This window comes from Eublepharis macularius, chromosome 2 (assembly GCF_028583425.1).
Source record: "Eublepharis macularius isolate TG4126 chromosome 2, MPM_Emac_v1.0, whole genome shotgun sequence".
NCBI classification, from domain to species: domain Eukaryota; kingdom Metazoa; phylum Chordata; class Lepidosauria; order Squamata; family Eublepharidae; genus Eublepharis; species Eublepharis macularius.
The window spans coordinates 155,382,715-155,405,097 of record NC_072791.1 but is presented as its reverse complement, the minus strand read 5'-3'; the positions used below and the strand labels follow the sequence as shown (position 1 = coordinate 155,405,097).

The window sequence follows — 22,383 nt, the reverse complement described above, 5'->3', positions numbered from 1 at the left end:
CATTGCCATCCACAAACAGGGAATCACAAACAACCATGAACATGACTCTGTTCACAAACATGTTCATGGGTGGCTGTTCGTGGGAGGGAGGGGGGAGACTTGGAAGGGAAGAAAGTTCCCTGCGCAGTTTGCAAATGGCGTGGGGAACCTCCTTCCCATCAAAGTCTCCCTCCTTCCAGCTGGCTGGAGGGAGGGGGTGGAGACTTTGTCAGGAAACCCCTGACAAGCGGCTGAGTTGGGGGGGAACTGCCCCTGTCCCTGCTGCTGTGCAGCAGCAGGGAGAAGGGCATTTCACCCGGGCAGGCTGCATTCAGCCGTTTGTCAGGGGTTTCCCTGACAAGCAGCTGAGTGGGGGATTTAAATGTCCCTCTTCCTGTGCTGCGCAGCAGCAGGGAGAGGGAAATTTAAACCCCAGCAGGCTGCACTCAGCCCTTGTCAGGGTTTCCCCTGACAAGCAGCTGAGGGCCAAGCTACACATGACGAATGACACTTGAATGGCAAGTGGATTGAGTGGAGGGCAAGTGAACAGGGAGAAATACACTTGCCGTTCAAGTGTCATTCGTCATGTGTAGCTTGGCCCTGAGTCGGGGGTGATGTGCCCCTGGGCTTAGATTGGGGTTTCCAGGGCAATAGGAGTTCAGACAGAGTTCAGAAAGTCCCTGCTTACTGTTGCCTAGGGAATTGATTGAAAGGCTCCAGACTGTCTGGCTTGACAAACGGCTGATGAACACCACGAACAGGGCTTGGAACGAACACATGTTCATCAGGAACTGGGCCTCACAAACAGCTTGCTCATGAACAGCTGATTGGGCTGTTTGTGGCTTTTTTTTGTTCATATTGCTGTTCATGCCCACTTCTACTCTGCATAGAGATTGAACAGGTAGGAAGGTAATAATGCATCCTTGTCTGACACCTGTGCCAACTGTACTCTTTCCTCAACTCTTTCCTCAGTTTTCTGTCCTGTCAGTAACCTCTTGTCCAGAGTACAGGTTGCGCATCAAAACAATCAGATGTTGTGGCACCCCCATTTCTTTTAAGATTCTCCATAGCTTTTCATGATCCACACAGTCAAAAAGCTTTGCTGTAATCTATAAAACACAGGCTGATTTTCTTCTGAAATTCCCTGGTTTGTTCCATTAGTCATCATAAATTTGCAAGGTGATCTCTGGTGCTTCTTCCTTTTCTGAATCCAGCTTGAACATCTGGCATTTTTGTTCCATTGTTCACATAAGGTCTTTGCTGTAGAATTTTGAGCATCACTTTGCTTGCATGAGGAATTAATGTGATAGTCTGATAGCTGTTGCACTCTTTGGCATTCCCTTTTTTTGGAATTGGAATGTTTTGTTTTCCATATTTGTTGACAGATTTTTGTTAAGATTCCGATGGACTCCATTTCTGTAGCTTGAAATAGCTCTATTGATATTCCATCTACTCCAGGTGCTTTGTTTCTCCTAATTGCTTTGAGTGCAGCTTTTACTTCACTTTCTAGGATTTCTGGTTCTTCATCAAAGGATTCTTTGATGAAAGTATCTGTCATTCCTTCATCTCTTTTGTATAGTTCTTCACTGTATTGTTTCCATCTTTCGTTTATTTTGTCCTGATCAGATAGTGTATTTCCGTGTTGATCTTTCAGCATCCCAAGCTGTGGCTTGAATTTCCCTTTGATTTCTTGGATCTTTTGGAACAGATCTCTTGTTCTTCCTTTTTTGTTTTTGTCTTCTATTTCTTTGCACTGGTTATTATAATAAATTTCTTTGTCTCTGTGTGCAAGTCACTGAAAAGCTGTATTTAGAATTTTGACCCTATTTCTGTCACCTTTTGTTTTTGCTTCTCATCTATCTTTAGCAATTTTAAGAGTTTCCTCAGAAGCCATTTAGGCTTCTTCTTTCTTTCAGCTACAGGAGTAGTCTTTGCACATTCTTCCTTGATAATATCTCTGGTTTTAGTCCATAGTTCCTCTGGCTCACGATCAATTAAACTTAGTATTGCAAATCTGTTCCTTACCTGGTCTTTAAATTCTTCAGAAATATTATTAAGATTGTATTTCGGCACTATGATTCTTTTAGTGTTTCTATTCAGCTTTATTCTGATATTTGATATTAGCAACTCATGACCTGTAGTGCAATCAGCTCCTGGTCTTGTTTTAGCAGAGAGAATAGAGCTTCTCCATCTTCTGCTTCCAATTATGCCATCTATTTGGTTCCTGTATCAGTCACCTAGTGATTTCCACACATACAATCGTCTTTTTGGTTGCCTGAAACATGTATTAGCAATGAACAGGTTGTTGGCTTCACAAAATTCTATGAGTCGCTCTCCTGCTTCATTTTATGATCCTAGTCCAAATTTTCCAACTATGTTTGATTCTGTTTTATCTCCTACTTTTGCATTCCAGTCACCTATGATTATCAGCATATCTTGTTTAGGTATATGATCAATTTCTTCTTGGACACTTGCATAAAAGTTTTCGATTTCTTCATCCTCAGCAACTATAGTTGGAGCATAAGCTTAAATGATGGTTATGTTAACAGGCTTTCCCTGAAGTCTAAAACAAAAACAAAGAGCACACAGGCTCAAGGAAGTCACAACAACATGCGTATTTATGCTGTACAAAATCACGACTATATCATACAGTCCCAATTTACAATATGACAAAGCCCAAACAGTAAACTGTTGTGCTACCAATCAAACATTCAATATAAAGTTTCCATTCAGTATAAGTTCTGCTGTTATGGGGTAAATTCACTTATTAGCTGTGTACATGGCAAAATCCTGGGCAAAGTGTCCAAAGTCAATATTATTAGCTGCCGAAAAGAATATCCACGGCAAAGGTAATAATCAGGGCAGTTTGACAATATTAGCAGCCGGAAGAAATATCCACGGCGAGAGTTATGATCACGGCGACGAGCTGCACCGGTCTTTTCACTTTTACTCATTTCAACAGATTGTTCTTCTTCAGGCCGTTAGTTTTTACCATCTATTAGCCACAAATCCATCTATCAACAACGAAAATTAGTATCATCATGTATCGACCTAATTTTCGTTGTTGAAACGAGTAAAAGTGAAAAGACCGGTGCAGCTCGTCGCCGTGATCATAACTCTCGCCGTGGATATTTCTTCCGGCTGCTAATATTGTCAAACTGCCCTGATTATAACCTTTGCCGTGGATATTCTTTTCGGCAGCTAATAATATTGACTTTGGACACTTTGCCCAGGATTTTGCCATGTACACAGCTAATAAGTGAATTTACCCCATAACAGCAGAACTTATACTGAATGGAAACTTTATATTGAATGTTTGATTGGTAGCACAACAGTTTACTGTTTGGGCTTTGTCATATTGTAAATTGGGACTATATGATATAGTCGTGATTTTGTACAGCATAAATACGCATGTTGTTGTGACTTCCTTGAGCCTGCGTGCTCTTTGTTTTTGTTTTGGAACGTGTTGGGAAGTTGTTCCCTTTTCGTTGGTTTATTTCCCTGAAGTCTGACTGATATTACATGATCAGACTCTGCATTGTAGCTCTAGACTGCTTGTGCTATATCTCGCCTCACTATTAGGGCAACACCGTTTCTTTTGAGTTCATTTCCGCAGTAAAACATGGTGTGATTTTCTGACTGAAAATGTCCTGAGTCGGTCCACATTAGTTCACTCACACCCAGGACTGCAATGTTTGAACGTCCCATTTCTTGTTTTACGATTTCTAGCTTACCTGGCTTCATACTTTTCACATTCCATGTTCCTATTATGTGTGTTGCACAGCTTTGGATGTTCCTTTTGCATCAGTTTGAGGGAGGAGATCCTTTTCATTAGTTTAAAAGGCAATATTTTTCTCCATATCTACAGAGTTCCCTGAGAATGTTGAAAACTCCAACTTGTCTATGGGTAGCTTGGTTTAGCTGCTTTTATTTATTTATTCAGTTAGGTATACCTTGCCTTTCCTCTGGGCCTCAAGGTAGCATACAATTCCAAATTAAAGCCATACATGATACAATAAAACTCCACCCCCCCACCAAAATGCCTGCAGCTCAAACTCCATTGAAAACCCTAACAAATAAGATAGCCTTACATGCCTCCTACCCCCCCCCCCCCCCCGCCCTCCACCCCAGGACACTGATTTGCAAGGTAAAGGCCACTATGGAAAAGGATCAGGTTCTGGTAAATATCAAGTGGGCATCTTTAAGCAGATACTGGCATGCGGTCCAACCACATTCTTTTTAGATATAGTTTTATTATTTTCTGTATGGTTCTTGACATATGCATGTTTGTCTCAAAAGGCTGCTTGTACAACTACTTTCAAACATAGGCCTGGAAACTGGCATTTATGACAGGGGAGGGCACTGGCAGCAAAAGGCTGATGTTAACTTTGAGCTACTAGAATAGACTGATGCTGTCCACTACTATTTCTATCTTTTTTCATGCACAGACATCCTGTAACTAGTTTGGTGTAGTGGTTAGGAGTGGCAGGACTCTAATCTGGAGAACCAGGTTTGATTCCCCACTCCTCCAGTGCATGACCACAACAAACAAGCCGTGTTCATGCCCACTGTGAACAGAATCTCATCTCGATTTCCAAATGCAGCCTTAAATCTTAGAAAGCAGCCACCGGCTTGTGGCAGGGAGAGTATGGAGCGAGCTTGTGGTGCTTAGGATGGAGTTCTAAATCTATTCTCCCTGTGTTGTTTCCCTGACACAAACTGCGTCCCCAGACTGCTTTTAGTCCAGGCGGAAAACAAAGACAGATGCCAGTATTGTACTCTTTTGCTACAGGGGTTGAAAGCATCTGCAGGAGTCATTTTGATGAGGTAAATGGTACAGGGGAGAAGCATCATGGCCCTGCTTGATGTTGTCCCTTCCTGGGAAGCTGCTTTTGAGTCTGACAGTGAAATCCCAAGCAGAGTTACTGAAATCAGTGGTCTTAGACTGGAGTAACTCCAGGATCAGACCTGTGATGGGTGGTGGATTACTCTCCTGCTCAGCAGCAGCCTGATCCTGACCATTTTATGCCCCTTTTCGGCCATTTTTAGCCCCATTCGGCCATTTTGGGCCTACTTTCAGCCCTGAATGGCCAGGATTGGGTCCAAAACAGCCAGGATAGGTGATGTCAGGGGGTGTGGCATATGCAAATCAATTATGCTAAGGGCACACTTCCAGTGATGTCAAGGGCCGTGGCATATGCTAATGAGTTATGCTAATGAGTTCCTGCTGCTCTTTTTCTATGAAATGACCTCTGCTTACAGTCTTCTCTTTTAATAATTGTGCTTGCCAATTTGCATCTCGGTGCGGCTTGGGAGGGCTACCTGGCCTATGTAAGAAACAGAATGCTGGGTAAGATTAATGTTTAATGTGACCTACTCATGCCTCCACATAAGAGAGTACAAAAGAAAGGAGTATCACGGCAATCAGAGATAACAGAAGAGAACCCCGACAATAAATGCTTCATAGGGAATAGAAGTTTCACTTCAGCAAGAGCAATTAAATACCATTTGTAACTGTGGATCTATAAGTGTTTATATAAAGTGCAAAATATCACTTAAATGATCCAGCGTCAACATCCTATACAATTCATAGCATCCAGTAACAATGCAAATACATAACATCCTTTTCTGACTTCTGTTTCAAACCAAGGTTCCAGTCTAACAATTAACAAGATAAGTCCACGTAAGCAAACAGCTCCCCCATGATAGTTTCATCTTTGGAAAACAGCAGGGGGAGGAAGCCTGAAGGCACACAACTCTTGGAAAAGTCAGTTCTCTGATACACATGTGAGAAAAAGGGACCCCTGGCTCAACCTGTGTCACACTTATCTGAGGCCCAGCTCAGACTTGCAGGGAGAATGAAGTGGCAAGATCCTGAGGTGGTGGAAGGAAATGCACCACGTAATACTGCTGGAGGAGGATCACTTTTTGCAGTGCTCTTCTACGTGTATAAACTCCCTATGAATAAAAAATCAGCACAACTACAAAGGAGAAACTTTCTTCTTGCTCTGCTAGTTTTCTGTTTGCACTGAGTTTTCCATGTGAAGCAATATTCACCACTGGAATCCCCTTTCTGAAGTCTGCAATGGTGCAGTCCATTCTACCACCTCAGAGCTTTTCCACCTTGTTCTCCTACATGTTTGAATGAGGCCTAAAACAGTGCGACTTGGAGAGTGTGATGGAAATGAGCTGCGGAAGGGAACTGTCTCCTGCCCCTAGGTTAATTCATAATGGTTCTGTTTGAATCCTATTCATCCTTTTTTGAAATAGGTTTTAGCGGGGTTCTTCCCCAAATGGTGATTGTTCCCCACATCAAACAAAATTCAGCAGTCATCTTGGAGTGTTGCTAGGATGGCAGGTTGCTGCTGGCTGGGCAGAAGTGGGGCATGAACACAGAATAGTAGAAGGCTTGTGGGTCTGAATGAAAAAAGCAGTAGAGCTGGAGTTTGCCAGAGGGTGTTTGACTCCAGAACACAGGTGCTGGAGCTGATGAGGCTGCCAACGCCTGCACCCTTCGTTGGCTGGCTGGCTTTCCTTGCTGCTTGGTCCTGGCCTCTCTTTGCCAGGGCTTCTAAGATTCAGGGTTCAGGGCATCCAAGAATAGTGAGAATCTCATTATCTGGGGCCAGCTTAGGAAGCAGGAGCCACTCGCTGCAAAGGGGAAAGTGAAATCAATCCAGAACTGTAGAGATGGCACATGCTTCATACAGCCTCAAGTTCTCCGGAGGGAAGGTGGCATGGGATATATAGCCCAATCTCATCAGATCTTAAAAGTTCATCAGAATCTGTATTGGGTGGGTGGCCACCAAGGAAGACTGCAGAGGAAGGCACTGGCAATCCCCCTCTGCTCCTCACTTGGCTTGAAAGCCCCTTGCTGGGGCCACCATAAGTTGATTGCAGCTTGATGGCACATAGACACACATGCACAGAGACGAATTCTCCTCATGCCCAGAGTATTATGTGGGACTGAGGGAAGATGGGGGTGTATCTCTCATCTAGCTAGATATGAGAAAGGTGGGTGGAGGAGGTAGACCTGTATGAGAGGCAAAATTCTCCTTTGTGGAGAAGGCCAATAATGACAGAGTTATTAAGATGCTGTTCCTGAAGAGTCTTTTGCCAGCAAGGATGAAAGCCTGATAGCCTTGTGTCCGCTTCCCCGCCCCAGTGCTTCTCCCCACCCCCATGGTCCAATCTCTCTCATCCTCATCCCGTTAAGTCCACCTGTCCTACTACATATCCCTTGCATGGACTGGACATAAGAACATAAGAACATAAGCAAAGCCATGTTGGATCAGGCCAGTGGCCCATCCAGTCCAACATTCTGTCACACACAGTGGCTAGAAATCCAGTGCCATCTAAAGGACTGTCAGTGAGGCCAGGACACCAGAAGCCCTCCCACTGCCTTCCTTCCAGCACCAAGACAACAGAGCACCACCTCCCCACAAAGAGAATACCATCTATTTCCTGTGGCTAATAGCCACTGATGGACCTCTGCTCCATATATTTGTCCAGTCCCCTCTTGAAGCTGGCAATGCTTGTAGCTGCCACCACCTCCTGTGGCAACGAATTCCATGTGTTTATCACCCTTTGTGTAAAGTAGTATTTTCTTCTATCTGTTCTAACCCGACTGCTCAATAATTTCATAGAGTGCCCACGAGTTCTTGTATTGTGAGAAAGGGAGAAAAACACATCTTTCTCTACCTTCTCTAACCCGTGCATTATCTTGTAAACCTCTATCATGTCTCCCCTCAGTCGTCTTTTCTCCAGGCTAAAGAGCCCCAAGCGCCTCAATCTTTCCTCATAGGGAAAGTGTTCCAACCCTTTAATCATTTTAGTTGCCCTTCTCTGTACTTTTTCCAGTGCTATGATATCTTTTTTAAGGTGTGGCGACCAGAACTGTACACAGTACTCCAAATGAGGCCTCACCATCGATTTATACAGAGGCATTATGATACCGGCTGATTTGTTTTCAATCCCTTTCCTAATAACCCCTAGCATAGCATTAGCTTTTTTTATGGCAGTCGCACACTGTGCTGACGTTTTTAGTGAGTTATCTATCATAACTCCAAGATCTCTCTCTTGGTCAGTCTCCGCCAGTTCAGACCCCATCAACTTGTATTTATATTTTGGATTTTTGGTTCCAATGTGCATTACTTTGCACTTGGCTACATTGAACCTCATTTGCCACATGGATGCCCACTCTTCTAGCCTCGACAGATCCCTTTGGAGTGCCTCACAATCCTCTCTGGCTTTCACCACCCTGAACAATTTCGTGTCATCTGCAAATTTAGCCACTTCACTGCTTAATCCCAATTCCAAATCATTAATAAACAAGTTAAAAAGCATTGGACCCAATACCGACCCCTGTGGCACCCCACTGCTCACCACCCTCCACTGTGAGAAGTGCCCGTTAATACTCACTCTCTGTTTCCTATTAATTAGCCAGTTTTCGATCCACAAGAGGACTTGGCCCTTTATCCCATAGCTACTGAGCTTACTTAGGAGCCTTTGATGAGGAACTTTGTCAAAAGCTTTCTGGAAGTCAAGATAAACAATATCTATCGGGTCTCCCTTGTCCACTTGTTTGTTCACTCCCTCAAAGAACTCTAACAGATTGGTGAGACAAGATCTTCCCTTACAGAACCCATGCTGAGTTTTCCTCATCAGCTTTTGGGTTACTTAGCACTGGGTTACTTAGCATTTGTCTCCCTCTTCCATCCCTTATCACCTCTATGAGGTCCAGTTTGCCTGGCACTTCTCCATTATCTGCAGCCAGACCCATCAAGCCCGGTATCTCTTCTTTTCAGCAAGCATTCTGTGTTCCTGGCATCTCTTTCCCCCCAGTCTAGTCAGAGTCATTGAGCTGTTATATCTCTTGTCCGTTTTCTTTCCCAGTCCACACCTATCTAGCTGATAGCTGTGGCAAGCTCTTAGTGGTGGATTGAATTATGTATCTACTGAAGGCCAGTGCTTGATGCCTCCATGCTTTCTTCTTTCTCCCTTGCAGTGACAATTTTCGATTTTTCACCTTGTGTATCTTTGGAAGGGAATCATAACCATAGACCTTGGCTGTTTTCACACAGCCACGCACCTGAAAGATCGGGCAAAACTCATAGCATAAAAGTGTCTTCCTAGTGGCACGATCCCGTTTAATGGCCCCTTTTCTGACGTCATTGGGCCATTAAAGGGGATTGTGCCGGGAGATCGTGCTAGGAAGACTCTTCATGCCATGCGTTTGCATGATCTCCCAGGGTGCATATGAAAACGGCCCTTGTCTTCATGATGTGTATGTCCTTCTCATGAAATGAGAGGGGGAATGCTTTCATATCTTTTAAATTTATTTATGTTTCTTTAGATCTTTATAGCTTGTCTTTCTCCCCAATGCAACCCAAAGCAGCTTACAATATCATCGTCCCCTTCTCTATTTTGTCCCCATCATAAATGTGTGTGATAGTTTTGGATGAGTGACTGGCCCAGGTCACACGGCAAGGTCCTACCTCCCTTTTGACTTGTCTCTGTCCCCCTGCAGGTGCTCAGAACCCGTCACCTTCCAAGAAGCCCAGGAACCGCAGCATCTTCCAGTCCCTCTTCTGCTGCCTTTGCCATGACAACTCTGAGCCTATCCCTGTCAACAACAATGCCCCACTGCTGGTTGAGGAAAACGGTTCGGTGCCCAAGGTAGGCCAACTTTCTTCACTGCTAAGAAGAGAGAAGAGTTAGGACTCTGGTTGAGGATCCTGGTTAGTAGGATTCCTCAGGTTTCGTCTTCCTTGAAGAGAGAGGTCTGGTTGGTTACAGGGATCTATCTGTAGTGCGATATGCCTGAAATTCTGCTGGGGGAGGGGGATTTGACCACCAGGGTGGTCTCCTGCTTCAATAAGATATGTGCCCAATATTTTGGTGTCATCTCCAGCTAAATGGTGTAGGTCTTTCCAAGCAACAGACCCAAATGTTGGGGGTTTTTTTGCCAAGCCAGCTTGTGTGGCCTTTTCCTGGATCCTTCCATCCTCATGTCATTCTTCTGGACATCTAGTAGGATGCTCGTTGATCCTGGACTAAGAGAGCATACTTGACAGCAGTACTGTTTTCATCCCATGGCACAGCCAGGAAAGCACAGGGTTGCTGCTTAAAGAAGGCTGCTGGTCAAGTCCTGCATCATCATGGGCTGCCATGCAAGGGGGCCGCCAAAGTGAAAAAGATTTTTAGTTTGAGCCTTGCGGCTAGTGCCCTCTGGTGCCCAGTCTTGTAACTGCAACTCTCTGATTTCTTTGGTAGAATGAAACAGAAGACTGGTGGCTCTTCATGGCAACCATAGCAAGCCCTAACACTAATCCAGAACTCTGGAGTTCTCATAGATTAAAAGAAAGAGCATAGTGTGCTCTATATAACAGAAGGAGAAAGCCAGTGGTCTTGAATGCCTAATTTATATCAGAAGTGTCAGAACCCAGAGAATGCCCCTGCATTTTGACACCTCTATGTCAGTTGTTAGAGGCAGCATTCGTCATCTCCTGTTTCCATCACAATCTTTCTCTTTGCCCTATAAGGTCTAACAGGTCTTTCTCCTATATACCTATCTCTGCAGGCCACCATCAAATACCTCCTGCCAGAAATCAAGCCTCAAGATGCCAGCAAAATCTGTGTGGTCATTGACCTGGATGAGACACTGGTGCATAGCTCCTTTAAGGTCAGTCTTCCCCCAGACATACAGCTTCCACTACCTGCTCAACCTGTTTTCTGGCCCCTTTGCTGATTTTTCACTCTAGCCATTCCCTAGCAGAATGTGTGTGTCATTACGGACAGTGTGATATTACATTTCCTTTCTGTAGAAAGGGTAGGGGACTCAAACAGCTGTGTTACAGGAGCCTAAATAATAGTGTGTATGCTTGAAGTCGTCAGAGTTAACCAATATGATGAGAAGGTAGGTGTGGCTGTGAGAATCAGTGTGTGTGTAGGAAGAGAGAGGGAGGGAAATACAGGGAACCCCACGGAGGCAGTCCGTCTTACAGATTCTCTGGGTTCCCCTTCCTTTCCCAGCCAGTGAACAATGCTGATTTCATCATCCCAGTGGAGATTGACGGAGTCACACACCAGGTATGGGGGCATAATGGGAAATGAGGGGTGGTGGGCGAGCCTGTGGTCATGGCAGTGATGTCTGGGGTGGGGGATTTTTTTTTTAGCCATGAGCCAACTGCCAACTGAGGCTATAAAGTTATACTGGGATGCAGTGCTTATAAGGAATGATTGCATTGGTGGAAGCCGTGGGGTTTTTACATCTTTCACATTGTTCTGTACTTGTCACACCCATCATCCCTCCTTCCAAAGGTTGTTGCCAGTTTCAAGTAATCCAGGATAGGCTGTGGGTGCTGCAATCAGCCTGTTCTTGATTACTTGGCCTTGGAGGCAGCCAGCAGCAGCCGCAGCCTCCACCAGAATGGAGATAACAATGCAGACACCAGCTTAACACAGAGCACACGGCTCACGTACTTTGAATGATTGCAACTACGCAACAGCATTTCAAATTCCAGAGCTGGCTGCATCTCAGAAACAACACTGGCTTAACCACGGAGTGTTACTCACTGGAATGTGGAAAGGAACCTCTTGCTTTGGTCCTTTCCAAGGATGTTTTGCCCATGAATCAACAACAGCATGTGATGTAGAATCAGGGTGCTGGTCTTCAGGTAGTCCCTCCTGTGGTTGTATTGCTAAGTCCAGGGAGGACCTCCAGAGCCAATTGAACACACTCTTCTGCACAGAGGCAGGGAATCCTCAGTTATCCCTGGCAGGCCTTTGTCATTCTTTTCTCAGTTCTTGGAATTCCACAGGCGTCATGAATAGTTTCCTCTGTTCTCAGAGATTTATTTAATCTTTGTTGTATCCTCCTTCCCAAAGTCTTTAACTGTGGTCATGGAGAGCAACTGGCTGGCCGGGATGCTGAGAATTTAGGATGATTGTGATCATGCTTTGCATGCTTTGTAGCACTGGCCCTACTTTTTAAGAACTGATTTAGACGAGAATCTCTATTACTTTATACAAAAAGAACAAGTTTCTAGTCCTCATCATAGATAGGGGAACTTTGTAAATTTCTTGCAGTTTCTCCTAAATGTTCAGAAAGCTGAAGGATAACTGACTCATTTGGGATTTTTTAACAGTTACTCAGTCCTTTCTGATCTGCTTGTACACATGTATTGCTCACATATGTACATAATCCCTTTTCCTTTCCAATGCCATCTAAAATGGAAAACACTTTGTAAACTACTCTGGTGTTATGCCATTGGAATGAGTGCAAATATCACATGATGTACATGATTTATTTTGTATTCCGGGTGTGTTGACCCCTGCAATTTCCCCACATCTGGGAAACTCAACTGCATAATTTGTGGTAGAGTTTTCTGGTTGTTTCTCTGTTCTCTTTTACTAGAGAAGTCTAAACCTTCACATATGCACATGTACCCCATCTATAATGCACTTTGTTTCTAAATGTCCTCTTAATCTGGAGTTCTTGGAATCAGAATTTAGTAGTTCCTTCAGTTATCCTTCCATAAAGACTGCCTAATTCTGGGATGATTCTCACCTTGTGTTTTGCACTTGGTTATGGATTCCCCATTATGAAAAACACTCGCCTCTCCATAAGTCTCCTGTAGGGTATCCATGTGTAAACTTTAGTTGATACATACAACACTTGAAAGTGGTAACCACAAAAGCGTCATAGTCATGCTTTTGACTTTTTAAAACTTATATGTGCTGATGTCACATGCGCTCTTCTCTCATCTGAGTTGATAAGAAGCACACATGTTTTGTATTCAGGTATCCATACATGAGCAATGACCTCCTGTTCTTTTTTCAGAGTATAATTTTATGTGCCTGTAGACCTTACTCTGAAAATGCCAGACCTCAAACTCCATTAGGCCATCGTCACTTGATATCCATGAAGGACCCATCTCCTGTATGTCTCAAGCAAAAATTATCCAAGCCCAGTAAAACTTCCTACCCAACTCTCAGTCTTCATATTTCCAGCTGGAAAGATGTCAGTTTACAGTCTCCCCTGCTCTAGCCTCCTTCAGCAGGATGCTCTCATAGACTCTTCCACTCAGGTTTCTGTTGACATTACATAGCACTGTTCTAGGGGTTAGATAATGACACAGGATAATGTACAGATGGAAGCAGCGCTAACAGTTCTCTAGATCCAGCACTTTGCCATGGGAAGATTTCCTAGAGCTCAACTTTCTCAGACAAGTGCTTATTCAAGCTTTATGTAGAAAAATATCCAGACAGGGTCTGGGCAACTTTTTTTTACTGCCCAACCATTTGTACAATCCTCAGAAGGTTTTTTCTTCTCATACGCAACATAACGCTGCTCAAAAGAAGACATCACAGCATGGCACCATGGAGCCAAGCTCTTAACTGGCCAAGAAGGTAGGATCTACTTGGTAGTGAGCAGATCTGTGCCCCATGACCCCACCCCCACACTCTCCCTTCCCCTCCCCAGGTGTATGTGCTGAAGAGACCCCATGTGGACGAGTTTCTCCGGCGGATGGGTGAGCTCTTTGAGTGTGTGCTCTTCACCGCTAGTCTGGCAAAGGTGAGACTCTCCTTGTCCTTTCCTTGTCCATTAACCCACCTCCTGACTTGGCGATCATCAGCCTCACTCCCTCAGTGACTTCCATATAGAGAAATGGGGAAGAAAAAATGAGATATATGGGAAGATGGGAGAACCCACCCTTCCCCCCCCCCCAGCATGCACATTCCACCTTGTTTATGCCACGGTACTTTGAGAATTGATCCCAGAAATCCTGACTTCTATCCCCTTTTCTCTGCTGTTAGCTACTTCCCATCAAGACATATTTAGTGTAGATCCCAATTCTCCTGTCCAACCTGGGGAAAGAATTGAGAAATCTTGGAAAGAACCAAACACACCTGATGCAGTAGGAGAAACTGAAATGGAATATCACAGGGCAGGAGAAAGATGATCCAATCTTTCCAAAATACAGTGTCACATCCCTATAACAGATCCCTCCCCCCCAAAAATGTGCACCTGGTGAGTGCAATAAGAAATCTTTCTGTCTCCTCCCACCCTCAGTATGCAGATCCTGTTGCTGACTTGCTGGATAAATGGGGAGCCTTCCGTGCCCGCCTGTTCCGTGAGTCGTGTGTCTTCCACCGGGGGAACTACGTCAAGGATCTCAGCCGCCTAGGCCGTGACCTGACGCGTATTATCATTGTGGACAATTCACCTGCTTCCTACGTCTTCCACCCTGATAATGCTGTAAGTAGCCAGACAGACAGCAGGTTTCAGACCTTGGGGCAGGAGCTGTAGATTTAGTTTGCTGCTTCCAGTCTGGGCCCCAATGCTGTTTAATGAGGCCCCCACAAAAGAAAAGGGACAACATTTTACATGACAAACAGGGACTCAGGCAGAATGGTATATTTCCTGTACCTTGAAAAGACATCCTATGATGCAGCTGAACACCAGACCTCTGCACTTGGTTAGTGTTGAAAGCCAAGCTAGACATGATGGAAGCAGCAGATTAAGGTTTTTAATCATAGATCTCCTCCAGTTATGTGAGAGGGCAGGGGTCTGATGTGAACAGCCAGAAGTGCATGCAGATGAGAGTGCTAACCTTCCCCTTGCTCCCCTGTTGCTTTCCTTCAAGCCCCTTTCCCCAAATGCAACTCACTTCCAGTACTGGAACTCAGCAAAGGAGAAAACTTCTGGGCCAGGAGACAGAAAGCAGGGAAACAACTGGCAACCCTAGGGTGGGATTCAACTCCACTCATCTGTGTACTACTTTTGCTGTTCATATCTTACTCCCAGACCCTTGTTTCTATGGGTGCTCCAAATTTAGGATCCAACATTGTCATGGTATAGTTTGGCCCTAAAATACAGCTTCTTCTGGAATGGAGCTCTATTTATACAGGGATCATTCACACCCAGTGCTGAGATACGACTATGGGGAAAGGCATCCACCACTCTGTTACAGATGCTGATGACAAGCCACATCCTTCAAGCAGAGTTAGTGAAATATACAAGGATCCTCTGGCTTCCCAGGCACCTCTTGTCAGTGGTTCTTAGACATCTGACATCTATGGTTGCTATATATGGAGAGGTTTTGTTTTTTTTTTACTAATTCAGCAGGGAAACCTAACCTTCTCCTGTCTTCCTCCTTGGCAGGTGCCTGTGGCTTCATGGTTTGACAACATGGCTGACACAGAGCTACTCGACTTGTTGCCATTTTTTGAGAGACTCAGCAAAGTGGATGATGTGTATACAGTGCTAAAGCAGCACCGGACTAGTAGCTAGTGACTGCAGGGGACTTTGGGCAGGGGAAGGAGGGGTGTATGCCCATCTAGCCGCTTCCTTCTGCTGAGCAGGTCAGTCTGCTCTCCCAGCCTAGCCCCTGGCATAGCAGTGCACAGGAAACCCAGCAGGGGGCAGCAGAGAGCCACTGGTTCCCATGGGGCACCAGGACAGACACCAATGTCTGAATGTCACCTTGAACCCTGAACCCCAAAGAGGAATCATCCTTGCTGCTGTGTTTAAAAAACGGTTTGTTCCCCTTGTATTATGGCTGTGGGGACCAGGCCCTCAGCCCATTTTTTTCACACACCGTGGGACCAAAACTCGGCCCCGTCCCCTACAAAGGGAAAAGGCATCCTGGCCCATTCCCCTATCACCAGGTTGGGAAGGGTCATGCAGTGACTGGTCCCAGGAATTCCCTGTATCCCACTGTTGCCTGATATTCTCCTCCCCTTCTTAATAGGTGCTGAGCCCTAGATTCTGCGGAGGGTTATTGGTGCTACTGCCATATTTCCGGTGGTGGTCACTGACAGTACTAAGAGCTAAGGAATCCCCCAAGGTGGAAAATACTGAAGAGGGAAAGGGAGACACAAGAGAAAAGGTATAGCTGATTGGGGGACTGAAAAGTTGTGGGCAAATACATTAAGAAGGTAGAATATGTAGAGAAATTTGGCTGTATCTGTAAAGGGAGCTGAGTGTCTGTATCTCAGCTGATAATTTTTGGGCTGGTGTCTGAGGATTGTATCTTATGCGAGATAATGTACTCACGTGTGCTGTGTGACTTAGGACATGCTGGGCCATCTCCTGTCACTCTGCTCAGCTAAGGCTGGCATGTTGTGTTGCCACTAGGCACATCCTGCTAACACAAGGTTAGCAGGATCCACCAGTAGGACGCACTTTGCCTGTCTGGAATGTACCATCCTTAGCTAAGTGTAGAATACAACCCAATGTTGTCCTACTAAGAATGGTTTTCAGCCATTTCTTGGGACAGAAGCTCTGTAGTCTTGCTTTCCACTGAAAATTTCCTTTAAAGGAAAAAATAGTCATATTTATTTTTCATTCCCTTTTGGAGGGTGAAAGAAACCCAAGCTTCTCTTCATTTTCTTTCTGAAGAAATGACAAAAAAGTGGATCAGGAGGAGACATTTCACTAGCAGATAGGAAGCTTTTCCCAGCTGAGATGCAATGCAAACTAGGTCTGTCAGTTTGTACACTCACATTTGTAAGTGCCTTAGAGGTGAGGGAATGACCAATCCAATGGATTGAACAGCCCCAAGTCCGATCCACAGCCCAATCAAAGCCTGGCTTAACCCCACTGTTTTGAGGGGCCCCAAGCCAGTTCTGTGATTGGTTGCATCTGAGAGAAATGGTTTTTGAGGGACTAAGATAATATGGAGTGGCTTCTGGAGTGGTCCGTATCATGCTTGGGCTATAGGCAAGGTGAGCACTGTTGGTCAATAAACACTATAGAGGAAGTTTGCCACCTACAACAGTCCAGTTGGTTTCCGATTATTAGTGTGGTTGATGATTCTGCCTTCTAGTACCCAGGTATGACACAGCCTAAGAATCCTTCTCATAGCCTTTCCATATTCCATGCCAGTCTTGAGTTTTCTGCTCCAAACCCTGGATTCTCCTAGGCCCGTTCTTCAGTTCCCCTTACCTCTCCCCTCCCAGTAGCTGTGACCAGACATAATATGGGCATAGGCTGGAAGGGAGAGATGGCAGTCTTTTCCTGTGCCACAGTGGCGTTGTCTCTTACGCTGTAGTGCCTTTAAACCCCATCATCTCCCAACTGAATCTGCCCTGAGATGCAACAATTGGCTGTGGGCTGTAGTTGGATTTCTGTAACCTTCTTGGGCTCGCAGGGGCATGTGGGGAAATTGTGCCTTTTAGAAATGAATGATCAGCTGGTATTACTGAGAGAAATGATGAAAAGCACATAATGTGAGGGGGGGGGGAGTGCTGGTGAGCAAGACCTCTGTTTCCACTGCTTTGTCAATGGCCCAGTTGCTCTGGGTTCCCAAAGACTGCTTATCGGAAATCAAGCCAGCCCTGCCACCTGTTTAACTACATTTCTTCCCACCTCACCTAGGAGCTTCATTTAACAAGAAAGAACCTTGAGCTAGCTGCCTTGGTCGCTCTGCCGGCGGCCTCCACAAGATCTGGATTTTCCTCAGTTTCTCTCCAGTGCCACCTTGAATTTGCCTTAAAAATGTTGGGATTCAAGAATTCTTTGTGCCTTTTATGATTGTTCTCGGCTGTTTGTTAAAGAAAGGACATGATGCAGCAAATCTTTAGAGCCTTCGCCCCATATCAGGATGGAATGTTTCGTGACGGAGCAGGCCTTGACTCTGGAGAGTGGGTCACGTCGTAGTCTGTTGATCTGGAGCAAAGGGTCATGTTGAGCCTCACTGTCAGGGAGCATTTAAGTCATCATTTGCAGATCATTCACCACCACACCAGATTGCACTTAAAGCATCTTACTAAAATGAGTATTATAATAAATCAGGAATAGTTGAAGGGCCTCTTCACTGTCAGGTTGGGCCTGGCAGTCCCAGTTTCTTATGGGTGTGTGTGGGGGGGGGGATACAGGAAGTTTCAACGATCACAAAAACGTGATTACATTGTCTAATAGCTACTGCTGGATTTATCCTTCAGGAACATCCATGTTTGGTTTTAAGCACAGTTAAGGTAATATTGTTCCTCAGCACAGAGAACTGCAAATTATAATACGGTGGGGAGAGGTCCCTTTGAATGTTTTTAATTTTTTATTACTTAAATATTGTTGGTTTTAAAAAATAATTGTTCAGTGGAACAATATAAGCCACATCACCCTAATTACTCTATCTCTTCCAAATTTCCCTCCACCTCCAAATTCTAGGTATACCTAAACTGAGACAGAGAAAATACAATTGAAAGGGGAAAACTTGAGGGTTTTTTCCTTCTTACTATATGGGGATGGGATCTGTTATCACAATATATGTGAACATAAATGTCAATCTATATCAAGTTAAATTAACAATGCAATCCTAAGAAGAGTTACTCCAGTCTAAGCCCATTGATTCCAGTGAGCTTAGAGTAGAGTAACTCTGCTTAAGATTGTACTGCAAGCCTGTCTCTTTCCACCCGGATCAACTGCCATACTGTTAAATGGCACAAAAATCAGATAATATCTACCAAAACACTAGATTGAATTGATGCCTTCACAAACATCCCGCAACCCCCCCCCCCCCCACACACCATATTTCAGTGTAAGAAAAACTGTCACTCTTCTGGCTTAGAACATTTAGCAATTTGCTCCGCTCTGGCAGTGTTCAGGGCAAAACTAGATGTGACACCATCCTCATGGCTGCCACAAGGATGCCATCACCATTTTAGCATCATTTAAAAATGCTGCAAGGGCCCAGTCCTGATTTGGCCCACAGCATAGTGTTCTCCCCCCCCCCCAGGCCTTTTCAAGTGCCGAAACAGCCACCTCCCCCATGGGGATAAGGTGTAGGAGGGAAACGAATACCACAGCCTGTTGCACAGTGGGCTGGATCAAGATCCAGCCTTCATGGCATTTTTAAATAACTTTAAAATGGCCGCAGTGTCTTCATGGCAGCTACGATGCTGCGGTCACATCTAGTTGGCCCTCAGATACCCTTTTCTCTGGACCAGTGAACCACTAATGACCCACCAATCCCAGCAGACAAACTGCTCTAGTTCTAAGGTTCGTTCAGACAAATTTGATGTGGGAGCTGCCCCTCATTCAAGAAGACTTTTCTAAAGGATGTTTGAAGAACAATTCTAGCAGGGCACATTTTAGATTATATAAATATGTATCATGTGTATATAGTTGGGGGGACTTGAAAAAATGGATAAAAAACCATCAGAGGATTTTTATAGCTGTATTTTTAACAATGTTCTTGGGAGATGGTAATTATTTTTGTGTGGTTGGTTGTCAATTTTCCTGGTGTAAACATTAATGGGGTGGGAGTGATTTTGCCCATGAGATGACACCTGTATTGGGGAGCATGCTGTTCTTCTCCAAATACCTGTGGCTCCTTCCCTGCACCCCAGCACATACACATTTTATGGTATTCAGTAGCCTCAGTGTTTGCCAAGGGTTAAAATCAGATTTCAAGCCCTTGCTCCATATCCCTTTTCCTCCAACAGAAATTCACACATCTCTTCTTGGCCATTTTCTTTCTCCCCCTCCAAATTCTCATAAGATGCTAGTTGTCTACCCCAGAAGGTAATGACTGAGAGGTAGCAAGCATGTCCCCCTAAGAGTGGTATTCCTTAGGGTGAATTTTTCCTCCTTTATCGAATTTAACTTTTTAATTTCTTATTTTGGGGGTAAGGTGTAGCGACTCAGGGCTAGCCACGAGGAATAGCAAGTTAAAATACGCTAACACAGTATTGGAAAACTCAGCACTTTATTTGGGGAAGGAAAATCAGATGTCTTCTCAGTGCCAACTGAACGTTACGAAGAGACACAAGTTATCTACAAAACATGTTGGTGTGACCAAGGCTCATTGCAGACACTCCTTGTGTTTCCTGGGCTGGCTGAGTAAGGTGCCACTTCATACTCTCTATTTCATAAGAAGTCTCTCCTGTAGCTGAATGCTTTGCTTCTTAAAGTTACACCTCTACTGCCTGGTCCTCCCCCCACCCCCGCAAGCTATTGTGTTTGGAGAAGAAGCTGTTCCCCACCCCATCTGTTCATACTGTCACATAGGTATCTGTTGACCACAAGCTGATCTTTTAACAATGGAAGAGAGTGAGAAATCACAAATCAAAGTGCCTTTTCATATGATTCAAACTGTAAAATAATCTTTAAAGAAAAGAAAATCAAACCCATGAGAGTAGTCTCTGTCTTTTTTGTGCATCTTATGTAATTACTGGTAATCAGTAATAAGAAATTCAGAACAAGTAAGGCCGTTAGTTATTGTTCCAGCTTTGTTTTAATATGCTCAGTTTGGATTGCTTAGAACCATAGGTTCTAACTGTAGCAACATTTGTATATGTTTGTATGCTTAGGTGTGTAACACTTTCCCCCTCACACACATGTTGGTCAACTGGCTTTTAACTCGGACTATTAGAAGCTTTGTTTGCTTCTAAATTGGCTTTCACTGCCCTAGTAAGTAAAATCTTGAGGTCTCAACTGGAGGTAAAAGTAGGTAAAGGTAGTCCCCTGTGCAAGCACCAAGTCATTACTGACCCATAGGAAACATTGCATCACGACATTTTCTTGAGTCAACCTTGAGCCGGCTTCCTGAGCCCATGGAAAAATAAAACCACCGCTACCATAATGCCTTTACATAAATTTACAGTGCAGCTGAATTTGAAATGCAATCTACCATTTTGGTCACCCCCATCTCAAAAAGAGTATGGGGGGAAAGGATAGAAAAGTATAGAAAAGGGTAACCTAAATAAAGGCTTCGAACATCTTCCCTGTGAACAAGACCAAAAGCATTTGGGGCTTTTTCGCTTGGGGGAAAAACAGAAATAAGGTGGGGACATGCTTATCAATTTACAAGCATATGAACAATGTGGAAAAACTATTTCTCTGGAAATATTGGATCTCGGGTCAATAAAAGATGTTAGATTCAGGGTAGACAGAAGGAAGTATTTCAGACAGCACATAATGGAGTTGCGGGATTTATTGTCGCTGTATATCTGCTACCTTAGATGACTTTTTAAAAAAATAAGACAAATTCATGGAGGATATTTCTATCTGTGATTATTAGCCATAAAACTAAATGTAACGAATACAAAACGCTGAAAGCAAATGAGAGGGAGGGCTGCCAGTTTTGTGCTGCTGATGGGTGTCTGACTAGTCACTGTTGAAATAAAATGTTCTAGCTTTGTTTTGGTCCAATTTAGCAAGGCGATTGAAAAGACATCTTCAACCAGTCTTGCACTCTGTGTACAACTATAAGTAACACATTGGTCTGCTGAGTTACTTTGTGTGAACAATTACCTATAACACCAGTAGAAGAAGTTCCCTGAAAACAGATCCTCTTACTTAATTTATATTGCTTAGTGTAGCATAGTGATCCACAGCATGGTACCTGTGGGCGCCCATCTGCTTATTCCCCAAAGCATATCTTCCTCCAAAGAAAGCCAATTCTGGCATTCCTCCACGTCATTGGAACAGGGGACCCCAAAAACAACTGGCCTCGTAATACTCTAGGAAACAAATAAGCAGGGAGATTGGAGGTAGGGAGTGCTAGCCTTATATGGTCTAATGACTGGCAGATAAGGAGTAAGAAATTTCACTTTCCTATTGATCATTTTGATTCCTTAACTCTGCTTGCATCTTGTATGGCTGTTTAGCAGCTGTTGGTATCATTACGTGAAGGTACATATGCAAGTCCTGTGTTTGAAAATAACAGAATTGTGCCAAGAAGTCTGGTAGTCTAATGAAATGTCCCACTCTCTGTCTGGGCTTTTAAATGGAGGTTAATTTCAGCTTGTGCCTCTAGAAGGTGCTCTTTCTCTAGGTGGGTGGATGGAGAACATGGTGGTTTTTATGCAGAACCTCAGCTTCTGCAAGTCATGGGTTGGTTTAACTCACAAGCTGAGACCGTGGTACCCAAGGCTTATGTTTCTCCTAGACACAACATGCTTTTTCGTCTACAAAGGAGGAAACCAGGTTGTGCTGGGTGGAACTAAATTGCAGGAGCAGAGATCAGCCACAGTATGCCGTCTTTCCAGGCCACTTTGCTTCACTGTAACCACTAAGCATTTGTTCTGTGGACATATTCCACAGGAATATGTGAGGAAAATATAATGAGGAAAATATAATGGCTGTTCCTCCTTTGTACATACAAATTTAATTTCTTTTGATGCCAGTAAACAAGTGGCTTTAAACTGCACAAAACAATATAGAACTTGACCCAAACTTCTGTCAAGGATCCAAGTTAGCTGATTTAAAACCTACCATAATCTGAGTTTATAGACACACTTTTTACAAATTGCCCAATGACTTGCAGTGTAATGTATGAACTGCTTCCATTGGTAAGTATTGTTTTTGAGACATATATGGTAACAGGAAAGCTCTGTGCGAAGCCACTTTTGTAGATCCAGCACCACGCAGAAGTGGTCATTTGATGTTGCATT

At 44.2% G+C, this 22,383-nt stretch overlaps 1 protein-coding gene across 4 annotated transcripts in view; it reads left to right on the top strand.

The window, feature by feature from the left end:
- The window catches only part of CTDSP1 (CTD small phosphatase 1), a 32,174-nt gene extending 12,056 nt beyond the window's left edge, over nucleotides 1-20,118 (top strand). The window contains exons 2-8 of one of the 4 annotated variants that reach the window (XR_008596500.1): nucleotides 9,509-9,657; nucleotides 10,562-10,663; nucleotides 11,014-11,070; nucleotides 13,466-13,558; nucleotides 14,057-14,242; nucleotides 15,149-15,348; nucleotides 17,366-20,118. Coding sequence is in view for 2 of the 4 variants with exons in the window: in XM_054970812.1 (XP_054826787.1) it covers nucleotides 9,509-9,657; nucleotides 10,562-10,663; nucleotides 11,014-11,070; nucleotides 13,466-13,558; nucleotides 14,057-14,242; nucleotides 15,149-15,277 (716 nt within the window). In the remaining 2 variants the exon portion in view is untranslated. Of the gene's footprint in view, nucleotides 1-9,508; nucleotides 9,658-10,561; nucleotides 10,664-11,013; nucleotides 11,071-13,465; nucleotides 13,559-14,056; nucleotides 14,243-15,148 lie in introns of all 4 variants that reach the window. The other 3 variants (XR_008596499.1, XM_054970812.1, XM_054970813.1) reach the window with 3 other exon arrangements.
- Nucleotides 20,119-22,383: the final 2,265 nt, after the last annotated feature.